Here is a 12,025-nt window from a genome sequence, read left to right as displayed (position 1 = left end):
GCTCCATCTCCTCTCCCCCTCCCCTTCTCCTCTCCCCATCGCCTCCTCTTCTCTCATCCCTCCCCCTCTCCTCTTCTCCCCCCTCCCCTCCCCTCCCTCCTCCTCCTCTCCATCTCCTCTCTCCCCTCTCCATCTTCTCTCCTCCTCCTCTCTCACTGTTTCTCCTCATCCTCCCTCAACTCTCCTCCTTCTCACTCCTTTCCTCCTCATCTCCTCCTCCTCCTCTCTCCCCCTCTCATCTCCTCTCCCCCTCTCTCCTCCTGCTCACCTCCTCCCCTCCCCTCCCCTAAACCAACTCTCCCCATTTCTCCTCCTCTTTCCTCTCTCCCTTGCTCCTCCTTCTCTTCTCCTATCCCTACCTCCCCAAAACTATCCTCTCCACTCCCCTCCCCGCCCCTGTCTAACCATCTCTCTTCCCTCCCTACTCTCTCTCTCACCTCTCTCCACACACACAGCTACACACATAAAACATACACACAGACACTCAAAGACACCCACACATACAGCTACACACTCTTTCACAGACACACACGCAGATACATACAGACACACAGAAACACACAGTCAAAGACTCACACACACAGTACAGTGTATTCCAGGTATACAGACACCTATATACACCTGACACAGACAGACAATGAGACCGGTAAGCAAAGACAGACAGACAGAGACATCTATAGTTGCAACTACTTGTCATTCTCTATACGTTTCTCTGTGTCTGTCTGTCTGCTTTATCTACCCCTCTCTCCTTCCCTCTCCTCTCAGTCTGTCTGTTACAGAATCTCTCTCACCCCCCCTTCCCTCTCTCCATGAGAGTGAGTAACTATGGTGGTCTGTTGCATCTCTCTGCCATTCTCTCTCTCTAGCCCTCCCCCTCTCCCCTTGTCTTTCTAGCCCTCTCTAACCCCGCACTCTCTCTCTCTCAGCTCACATCACATTCAACAGCTGCCTCTCTCTCTCTCTCTCTCTCTCTCTCTCTCTCTCTCACCCTCCCTCCCTTCTCCCTCTCCCATGCACATATTTGATTCGTACAATCCCAAAATAATCTGTCTGTCTCTCAAACTATACACACATGCACAAACACACATACAGACTGACACACACACAAAGACACCTAGGTGGTGTGAATCAGTCAGCCCACAAGTCTGCTCTTCATAAAAAAACATTATTACTGTGTTCTCTCGCTCTCTCCTTTGCACTCGCTCTGTGTTAATGGCAGCCATGAGGAAAGGAAGGATGCAAAGGAGAGAGAAAGAGAGAGAGGGAGGGAGAGAGAGAATTGACATTCATTGCAGCTCCTGTGCAGTGCCTGCAGAATATTGATGAGGCTCTCAGTATTCCAGTCTCACACTCTCACACTATCAATGAGAGAGGGAGGGAGAGAGGGGGCAAAGAGGGAGGCACAGAGAGAGAGAGATACATGCACAGAGGGAGGCACAAGGTGAATAGAAGAGTCACAGAGGAGTAGATAGAGAGACACAGAGAGAAAGAGGTAAGGAGGTCAATTAAATAGAACACACTGACTGGAGTACAGTGCAGTACAGTGACAGTGTAGTACTGTGTCAGTGTGGGACAGTACAGTACAGTGTCAGTGTGGAACAGTGTAGTACAGTTTTAGTATGGGACAGTACAGTACAGTACAGTGTCAGAGTGGGACAGTAGTGTTAGTGAGGGACAGTACAGTATAGTGTCAGTATGGTACAGTACACAGAGTGTGAGACAGTACAGTACAGTGTCAGTATAGGACAGTACAGTGTCAGTGTGATAAGTACAGTACAGTGTCAGTGTGGGACAGTGTAGTACAGTGTCAGTATGGGACAATGTCAGTGTCAGTCAGGGAAGTACAGTGTTAGAGTGGGAAAGTACAGTGTTAGTGAGGGACAGTATAGTACTGTGTCAGTGTGGGACGGTACAGTACAGTTGGGACATTATAGTAGTGTCAGTGTAGTACAGTGTCAGTGTAGGACAGTACAGTACAGTACAGTGTCAGTATGGGACAGTACACTGACAGTGTGGGACAGTACAGTGTCAGTATTGTACAGTGTTAGTATGGTACAGTACAGTGTTAGTGAGGGATAGTACAGTACAGTGTCAGTGTGGGACAGTACAGTACCAGTGTGGGACAGTGTAGTAAAGTGTCAGTATGGGACAGTGTCAGTGTGGGACAGCGAAGTACAGTGTTAGAGTGGGAAAGTACAGTGTTAGTGAGGGACAGTATAGTACTGTGTCAGTGTGGGACAGTACAGTACAGTTGGGACACTATAGTAGTGTCAGTGTAGTTCAGTGTAGTACAGTGTCAGTGTAGGACAGTACAGTACAGTACAGTGTCAGTATGGGACAGTACACTGACAGTGTGGGACAGTACAGTGTCAGTATTGTACAGTGTTAGTATGGTACAGTACAGTGTTAGTGAGGGATAGTACAGTACAGTGTCAGTGTGGGACAGTACAGTACCAGTGTGGGACAGTACAGTACAGTGTTACGCCAACAGACTCGAACAGGTGTGCTACCGAAATTGTCTCTCACATGACAAAAATGTATACATGAAAATCAAGTCCTGATGAAGCCCAGGGTCAGTTTTGACAGTAAAAATGTTTATTATATATAATGATGGGCAGTACAGGTCATAAAACACACTATTAACATGGCTGTACACATGTGCACCCCCTCCCCCAAGCCTCAAGCCCATGGAGACATGCTCCGCACACAGACATTGCTTCATAGATACCTGACCCCTTCCGCTCTCCCTCTCTCCCATCTCTGTTTCCTGCATCCTGTCCCCCTTTCCTTCAACCTTGTTTCCTCCCCTTCATCCCCCTCTCCCATTTCCCTTACATTTTCCCTCTATCTCCTCCCCTCTTTCCATCCTCTGCCTACCTTATGTCCCCCTGCCCTCTCTCTCTCCTCCCTCTCTACACAGTCTCCTCGATGATGACCTCGATGGTGTGTGACATCACAGGCGTGAGCTCCTCCCCTTGTTGCCCTGGTGACAGAGAGGAGTGTAGTAGGATGAGGGAGGGGGCAGGAGCAACAGAGGGAGGAGGAGGAGGAGGTGGTGAAGGGAGGAGAGAGAGGGATGAGGCAGAGGGGGTGGCGTGGGCTTGTGTGTGGGAGAGCAGCGAGAGGGCACTACTTTTGTCGGCAGAAGGAGATGGTTGCTGGACCAACAGAATGGTGCGCACTGCCGCCTCGCCCTCCTGACCGGGACTACTTCCGACCCCACCAACACTAACACCGATAGCCCTCCGTCCCCCAGTCCTCCGTGTGGCAGCAGCGGCATTGTTCTTGTCATCGTTTTTGGCGTGCGTCTTGCGGTGCTTGCCCAGGTTGGAGAGCGAGCGGAAGCGCCGCCCGCAAGCCGGGCAGGGGTAAGGGCGCTCGCCACTGTGCGTGCGGGCATGCTCTGCCAGCCGCGCCGCCAGCACAAAGCTCCGCCCGCACACCCCGCAGGCAAAGGGCCGTGAGTCACCATGGAGACGCTCGTGGTCCCGCAGGTGGGGGATCTGCCGGAAACGCTTCCCACAGTGAGAGCACTGAAAGAGAGAGCGAGAGAGAAATTACTTGAACAATCAATTAAAAATAACCAAAACACAACTGATGCTCCAACCATCCTACAGGAATTAACTAGAAAGCTCCAGGCACTTAAACCCAGAAAAGCCTGCAGCACTGACAGCATCAGTATAGATATGCTCAAACACAGAAGCCCACAATTGCAAAAGGTAATGCTTACATATTTCAACATGGTACTCAGTACTGGTTACTTCCCTGACATATGGAACCAGCCAATATCCCCAATTTATAAGAGTAGAGACAAATGTGACCCCAACAACTACAGTGCCTTGCGAAATTTTTTACACAAAATAGTCCAAATTGGTGAAGTGAAATTAAAACAATTCTAAAAAATAAAAAACAGAAAAGTGGTGCGTGCATATGTATTCACCCCCTTTGCTATGAAGCCCCTAAATAAGATCTGGTGCAACCAATTACCTTCAGAAGTCAGATAATTAGTTAAATAAAGTCCACCTGTGTGCAATCAAAGTGTCACATGATCTTAGTATATATACACCTGTTTTGAAATGCCCCAGAGTCTGCAACACCACTGAGCAAGGGGTACCACCAAGCAAGCATCACCATGAAGACCAAGGTGCTCTCCAAACAGGTCAGGGACAAAGTTGTGGACAAGTGCAGATCAGGGTTGGGTTATAAAAAACATCCAAAACTTTGAACATCCCACGGAGCACCATTAAATGAATTATTAAAAAATGGAAAGAATATGGAACCACAACAAACCTGCCAAGAGAAGGCCACCCACCAAAACTCATGAACCAGGCAAGGAGGGCATTAATCAGAGGGGCAACAAAGAGACCAAAGATAACCCTGAAGGAGCTGCAAAGCTCCACAGCGAAGATTGGAGTATCTGTCTATAGGACCACTTTAAGCCGTACACTCCACAGAGCTGGGTTATACGGAAGAGTGGCCAGAAAAAAGCCATTGCTTAAGGAAAAAAATAAGCAAACACGTTTGCTGTTCGCCAAAAGGCATGTGGGAGATGCCCCAAACATATGGAAGAAGGTACTCTGGTCAGATGAGACTAAAATTGAGCTCTTTGGCCATCAAGGAAAATGTCATGTCTGGCGCAAACCCAACACCTCGTCACCCCGAGAACACCATCCCCACAGTGATGCATGGTGGTGGCAGCATCATGCTGTGGGGATGTTTTTCATCGGCAGGTATTGGGAAACTGGTCAGAATTGAAGGAATGATGTGTAAAACAAATTATACAAACCCCCAAAAGTTCCAGGTTGGAAGGCAACAAAACAGGAAAAATGCCAAGGGGGGTGAATACTTTCGCAAGGCACTGTACCGGCGCATCTGTGTGAGCAGCAGCCTGGGGAAGGTGTTCTGCAGTATCATTAACGCCCGGATACTGGCCTTCCTTACCAAGCACAGTGTCCTGAGTAAGAGTCAGATTGGCTTTCTACCAAATCATCGCACTACAAATCATATTTACATCCTACACACCCTCATAGACAAGTAAATGCCTCACTCTCCACAGAAGTAAAGTTCCTGCTCTACGCAGATGACCTGGTGCTGCCGCCGCCCACAAAACAGGGGCTGCAGTGGAACCTGGCCCTGCTAGAGCAGTACTGTCAGACCTGGGCCCTGGCAGTAAACATGATTTAAAAAAGACAGATCTGTCTCAAACTAATTGACAGTGTGATCAAGCCCATTGTACTGTTCAGTAGTGAGGTATGGGGTCCACTCAGTCAACAGGACTACACTTAGTGAAGTGGGACAAACACCCAATCATGCTGAACTCTATAAAAACATACTGCATGTGCAAAGAAGCACACCAAACTATGCATGCAGGGCAGAATTAGGACGTTACCCAGCTCTTATCAACATCGAGAAAAGAGCACTTAAAGTTTGAGTCAGACTCACTCCAGTGCAAGGCCCTCCAAATCCAAGAGCTCAACCTAACCTAAGAGAACCTCACTAACACTGCCAACAATGAGCAGCTTCAGGTCAGCACTGCTTACCTGCCTCCAAACAGAGTCTAACAAATATAAAGACCAAAACCAAAACCTCCCATCTGGAACAATAAAACTAAATCCCAAAGTAAACTAGATTGCTATCGGGCCTTAAACAGAGACTCCACCCTGGCCGAGTTTCTCAGAGATACGAAGCAGAGACAGATCCCGAGTACAGCTCAGTGACCACAGCTGGGCCATCGAGATTGGGTGACACAGGCAGACCTGGCTGCCCAGAGAGGACTGGCACTGTGGTCACTGTGAGACAGGAGAGGTGGACACAGAGATGTACATCTTCCTGCACTGCAAAAAATATTCCCAAATTAGGGAAATATTCTTTAATAAATACTTTTCACATTTTTTTGGAACTGATCAATGCAAAAATGAAGAGAGAGAGAGATGGAGATTAGCAATTGATTATTATTAATTATAGTTAACTGACTGCAGGCAAGTGTGTGCAGGCAGCTGGGTGTACCTGGTAGGGCCGCTCTCCGGTGTGTATGCGCAGGTGCACAGTGAGGGAGGACTGGGTGGTGAAGTTCTTCCCGCAGTGGTCGCAGTGGAAGGGCCTGGGGGCGGGCTGGCTGGGGGCATGTCTGTCTCCAGGGACGTGTCCCTCAGCATCGTCCTCGGGGCCGTGGTGGGCGGCCAGGTGCTCTTGGAGGGCAGGGTCGGAGGCGAAGCGGCGGCGGCATGACAACCGTGGACAGGGCAGTGGGGAGAGGCCGGAGTGGGACAGGCGGTGAAGCTCCAGGCGCTCGCGGGAAGAGCAGCGATGACCACAGAACTCACACTCTGCCCCGCCGGCCCGGCCTCGGCCACGGCCCCGTCCCCCCGGGCCCCCTCCCTGGGCCCCACCGCAGCGTGGCCCATGAGCATCCAGAGTTGACTGTCGCAGGAACTGAGAGCCACACTGAGGGCAGGACAGGGGCTCCCGACCTGAGAGAGAGTGGGGAAGGAGGAGGGATGAGTATAGACACTGATCAACTGACTGATTGAAAATTAACTAGACTAGAGACTAGAGAAGATGCTGATGCCCTCTTTGACCTTTTGCCCCAATAAGCCCGTGTGGCCCCTGACCTGACCTTGGTGTGACAGTAGGTGGAGCTGCAGCTGGTTCCTGCGCAGAAAGCCCTGGTCACAGTTTGGGCAGGGAAATGGCAGCACACCTGTGTGAGAGTGTCTGAGATAGAGAGAGAGGAGGAGAGAGGGAGAGAGAAAGAGAAGGAGAGGGAGAGGGGAAGAGAGGGAGGGAATTAAATTGGACTGGATTGGTGGGGGGGTGTATCTCACCTGTGTGTTGCTGTCAGGTGGTGGGGGTGTATCTCACCTGTGTATGAGCAAGTGCGTGCGCGTCTTGAAGGAGGCGGGGCAGTCAGGGCAGGAGTGAGGAAGCAGGGGGGCAGCACCACCTTCCATCACCCCTGCCTCCACCGCACCCGCGTCCTCTTGCATGTGGACCAGGCGGTGCTGCTTCAGCGAGCCAGACTGCGTGTAGCTCTTGCCGCAGTGCTGACAGCTGTAGGGCCGGCGGCCGGAGTGGGTGAGGCGGTGGCGCGACAGGTTGCTCTGGCAGGAGAATGCCTTGCCACAGGCGGCGCAGGGGTACAGTCGCTCGCCGGTGTGGGAGAAGACATGCGTGCGCAGGTGGCAGCGCCGGCGGAAGCCCCGGCCACAGTGGGGGCACACATGGGCTGAGGAGAGGGAGGGGGAGGGGCTCGGGTTGGCACTGGTAGCTCTGTGTTGCGAGGAGGGTGCAACAACACATGTCTGCTCCTTGTCTGGTGCGGGGGTCGCCGCCACCGCTATGGTTGTTACCACCAGCCCCTCCTCCTGCTGCCGCTCCACCTCGCCTCTCCCTGTTCCCTCTCCTCCTTCTCCTGCCCCCCCCAGGTCCTGCTTTAAGGGGGGGTTGCTCTGCCCTCCATCCTCTGTCGAGACTGCTCAGACAAGGAAGAGGGGAATGAAAGGAGAGAGAGAGAGAGAGAATGAAAGACAAATTTGCTCTCAATCAGTTGTATGTGAGTGCACTGTTCTATAGTGTACCGCACTACTATCATGTATTGCACCAGTGTACTCTGCTGTACTGCAGTGTATTAGTGTGTACTATCCTGTTCTGTAATGTGCTGCTCTATACTGTACTGTGCTGTGCTGTAGTGTAGTGTAGAGACTCACCCTTCTGTCTCTTGCGTGGGGAATCAGTGGTCTGTCCGCAATCCTCCTGTGGGGGGGCAGGCGACACCGTGGAGCCGGGTATCAGGTACAGCACCCCCCCTGGCTCCCCCAACACTGCCTGGCCCTGCAGCACCAACACTGGCTCCCCCCCCTGTCTCTCCTCCTTCATAACCACACCCCCAGTCACACTCTCCCTCCCTGCCAGGCTCTCCCGCTTCATCCCCTCCTCTGACTCTCGCCCACCCCCTCTCCCTCTCTCTCTACCTGCAAACCCACCACCTCTTCCTCTCCCTCTCTCTCCCCCTCCCTGGCTTTCAGCCCCTGCCTCCCTCCCACCTCCCCCTCTCCCTAGCCCCATGCCCCCTCCTCCAGTTCCCCCCCCTGGACCCACCCCCTCTCTCCCTGGCCCCACCCCTGCCCCTGCCCCACGGTGCAGTCTACGATGGTACAGGTACTTGGTGGTGTTCATGAAGGTTAGCCCACAGGTTGTGCAGGTGTGCAGCGCCCCCTGGTGGCCGTGCTGGGTAGAGCGGTGGGCAGACAGCGCTGTCTCTGACCCAAAGCCCGAGCCGCAGTCCACACACAGCGCCAACTGGATCGGTGCCGGCACACACTGGGGCCCTGTGCCCAGACCGCTTGCACCCACCACCAACCACTCCCCCACCCTCTCTTCATCTCCCTCACTGGCTACCCCCTTCTGTCCCTCTTCCTCCAACCCTGGGTCGGCCTCAGAACTAGTCTGCACCTCCACACCCTCTGCCTGCTTGGTAACCGGGTTCTTCCTTTCCCCCTCCCCCTCTCCCTCCTCTTCCATCCCCATCTCTGTGGCACAGTTTAAATAGGAGTGGTCTCTGCTCACCAATGCCACCCTGAGCCCACCCCCTTCTTCCTTCTCTCCCTCTCTCACACCCTCCTCCCCCCTCTCTCCCTCCTCTACTCCTCTCCCTTCCTCTGTCCGAACCACTTCCTCTTCCTCTCGTGCTCCCTCCCCCTCTTCCCTTGCCTCATTTTCCCCTTCCCTCTCATTCTCCCCTGGTCTCTCCTCCTCCTCCTCCTCCTCTTTTCCGGCTCCCAGTTCTGAACTGGTACAATGGCCCAGTTTGCGGTGCCGCTGCCACAGGCCCAGAGAATCAAACACCACTGCGCATTCGCCGCACTGGTACCGGATCAGGGTTTGGGGGGTGGGCAGGGCCACCAGGTTGTGTGGGGTCGGGCCTGGCTGGTTCTGCTGCTGGGTGGGGGGAAGGAGGGGGTCTGCGCTGTTCTGGTGGGTTGCCATGTCTGGGCTGGGCTGGCTCTGGTGGGCACAGTCACTGTGCTGCTGATGCCAGAACAGGTCTGACGCTGAACTCAGTAACTCGGCACACTGCCCACACTGATACCACTGCACACTCTGAAGGAGATGAAGAGAATGGGGGAGGGAGAGGACGTTATGGACAAAGACATCCCAAAAGACACTGGCTGTCTCTCTTACACACCTACCATCCATCTCTCTCTTCACCCTCGTCCCACCTTCCCTCCCCTCTCTCCCTCTGTCAGTGCAGTACCTCAGTCTGCGCATCAGGGGGCACCATGGCAGTGGGCGGATCCTCCCCGTTGTCCTCAGGATGTGATGTCATCTGATGAGCAAGGACTTCCTCCAGGGAGGGGTAGAGCTGGTAGCAGCGGAAACACATGTAGAGACAGGAGCCATCGTCCTCTAGGGACTGGGAGGAGTTACTCTCCATCCCTGACACTGAGAGAGAGGTGATGGAGGGAGAGAGAGTGAGAGTGAGGTGGGTGTGGAGAAGGGAGAGAGAAAGAGGGCACGAATAAGTCTAAGTTTGTGAGAGCATCTGTGTGTTCACGCGTGTCAAAGCTTTGGCAATACTGATGCAATTTAGTGGTGCCAGTAATGCTTTTGGGGATTGAATGGAATGGAATCAAATCTGACTGTGTGTCACTGTGTGTGTGTGTGTGTGAGAGAGAGAGAGGTACAGAGATAGGGCTAGAGAGGCTGTGCTCACGACAAACTCTCCCCAGTCTGTGCAGACCCTGCAGTGCACCTTTCCAAAAGCGGTGACGTCTGGGCAAGCTTGAACTAGAAGACAGGTCACGAGGTCGGTCAGACTTTGGCATAATATTACACCCAGCTACTCAGAGGCCCCTGCGCTGGAGCAGACCCTGTGTTCACAACACTGGACAAGTGCCAGATGAAAACGTGGGGTGGAGGGCAGCGGTCCCCACTCATTCCCCACGACGGCCTGGCTGTGTGTGGTCATAAACTATCACTGACCAGCACAGCACGAACGGCACAGCCAGCACACACGTCACAGCATCTTTCTTTCTTCCTCTCTCTGCCTGTACTGTTACATGACTATGACTATACATTACTGTACTGTAGTGGCCTGCTCTCTACATTGCTATGTAATGATGCAGGATACAATCTGCTACAGACCAGACTGGTGATTGGAAACCACTATCCCCACTGCACATGCTACTGCCCCCAAGTGGGGTGGGGATTAGGTGAATAATGCTGTCATTTTGAGTATTCGTGCTTTTCCCCCACGTGACAATCTAGTCGCGAATACTGAAATCCAGATTTATTTTTCTTTGTTCTAGTTTCACTTTGAGAAGGGGACACACACAAGAGACCTCCATTAACGAGGGTGCACAGTGCGTGGATGTGCCTCTGCTTATGTTTTCAAAGTGCTTTTGAGATTGGCCATTAGATACCTGCTGTGCTGGATTGCTTGGTTCTGTAGCTGCTTTCCTTGCTGGAGTGTGTGTTTGTGTGTGCATTGTGCTGTGTAGTGATGCATGCATGCATGCACAGTGATATACACACTAATACACACTCACACTGATATATGCAGTGCTGAATAGTGGTTAAGGCTCTGTACTCTGGAGAGGAGGGTTGTGGGTTCAATCTCAAGTAAGGGGCAGTGCTGTTCTACAATTGAGCATTGCTCCAGGAAAAACAAAAAACAAACAAAAACAAAAACTACAGTATAGGTAAGTATAGGTAAAAAATGTGATATATTGCAAAATTTCCTAGGACAGTGGTTCTCAAACATGTCCTGGAGTACCACCTACCCTGCTGGTTTTTGTTCCAACCGAGCTCTCAATTACTTAATTGAACCCTTAATTGAAGTAATTTGATTAAATTTAACTCTTTAAATTGTGTAACTGATAAAAATGTGGTTCCTGAATATTTTCCTTAAACAATGTTATACTTAACTGAAAACCCCTACTGTTAAAAATAATTAAAAGGCTCTAATTAGATAATTATTTGTTCAATTAAGTAATTGAGAGCTCGGTTGGAACAAAAAACAGCAGAGTAGGTGGTACTCAAGGACAGGTTTGAGAAACACTGTCCTAGAATATTGTCTGATAGGAAATATAATAACACTTCTTCATTTTCCCCATAGACCTGCATTGTAACCAGTGGCCCGTTTTCAACTCCCTAAATGTCATAGTTAAACCGTATGAAATGCAAATATTTCAACGTTTGGAAGTACTTCTACAGTATGTGTCCACAAAAGTGTGGGTCTGTGACTTGGTGTTTAAAGGGCTATTTTGCATTACCCCCTGTACAGTTAATTACAAAAACAAAAACAAAAACCAAACAAAAAATTGCGCACATACAACCACACAGGGAATCGCAGGTCTAAACAAGTAGCCGCATTTTCCTTGCGGCCTGCAGCACTGGGAGTACAGTGCTGCTGTTGCTGTGCAGTTGTAGTAGCAGTAGTACTTGTGATGATAGTTGTAGTACTAACATAAATTCGTAACGTATCAGTAGTAGGAGAAGCAAGCGCAACAGTAGGAATAACGGTAGCAGTAAGAGGAGTTGAAGTAGGATAAACATTAACTTAAGAAGTAGTAAAGGCAAACCGTAGCGTTATTTTTTAAATAGTCAATCAGCAGATGTAGAGAGATTTCTACGGTAGTATTCGCGGGCACCGGGCGGTGTGTGCGCGGACAGACGCTATCCCGGCGGGCGAGGCGCTAGTCGCTCTACTCCGCCGCTCCAAGCTCTATGGTGGGCCGCCGCTCATCTGCCAGCCGCCCTGCCGTGTCTATGTTCCTTTCACCGGGACCGCAATGCCTGCGAGCTGGGGAGGGTGTGACGGACAGGCGGTACACCTCTACGGGGGAAAGAGATCGCCCTGCAGATCGGAGTGATTAATCTAATAATAATCATAAAACAGCAACGTTTTACTTACCGAAAACACCACCCTGCATACGCTCAGGGACGTCTCAGCAACGCCGCCCCTGATTGGCTCTTTCACTATACTCACAGTCCCCAATGAAGGACCCGAGCCAGTCAAACCATG

At 51.5% G+C, this 12,025-nt stretch overlaps 1 protein-coding gene across 1 annotated transcript; it reads right to left on the bottom strand.

Annotated features, from left to right (window-relative positions):
• Positions 1-2,573: 2,573 nt before the first annotated feature.
• znf574 (zinc finger protein 574) lies at positions 2,574-11,980 on the bottom strand. Its single transcript, XM_066717915.1, has 7 exons — positions 11,915-11,980; positions 9,254-9,441; positions 7,707-9,099; positions 6,862-7,471; positions 6,617-6,714; positions 6,007-6,470; positions 2,574-3,533 (listed from the first exon to the last, which is right to left on the bottom strand). The coding sequence occupies exons 1-7, from the start codon at positions 11,931-11,933 to the stop codon at positions 2,913-2,915; spliced, it is 3,393 nt and encodes a 1,130-aa protein (XP_066574012.1). The 5' UTR covers positions 11,934-11,980; the 3' UTR covers positions 2,574-2,912.
• Between the last annotated feature and the right edge of the window lie 45 nt (positions 11,981-12,025).

Source organism: Amia ocellicauda, chromosome 12 (assembly GCF_036373705.1).
Source record: "Amia ocellicauda isolate fAmiCal2 chromosome 12, fAmiCal2.hap1, whole genome shotgun sequence".
Lineage (NCBI taxonomy): Eukaryota > Metazoa > Chordata > Actinopteri > Amiiformes > Amiidae > Amia > Amia ocellicauda.
Note: the sequence above shows the minus strand (reverse complement) of the source record. Positions and strands in the feature narration are given on the sequence as shown.

Coding starts and splice junctions, on each gene's coding strand:
- znf574 (XM_066717915.1), bottom strand. Junction 6,715..6,861: donor ACGCACTTGCTCATACACAG/GTGAGATACACC, acceptor TCTCTATCTCAG/ACACTCTCACACAGGTGTGC. Junction 6,471..6,616: donor CCACCTACTGTCACACCAAG/GTCAGGTCAGGG, acceptor ACTCTCTCTCAG/GTCGGGAGCCCCTGTCCTGC.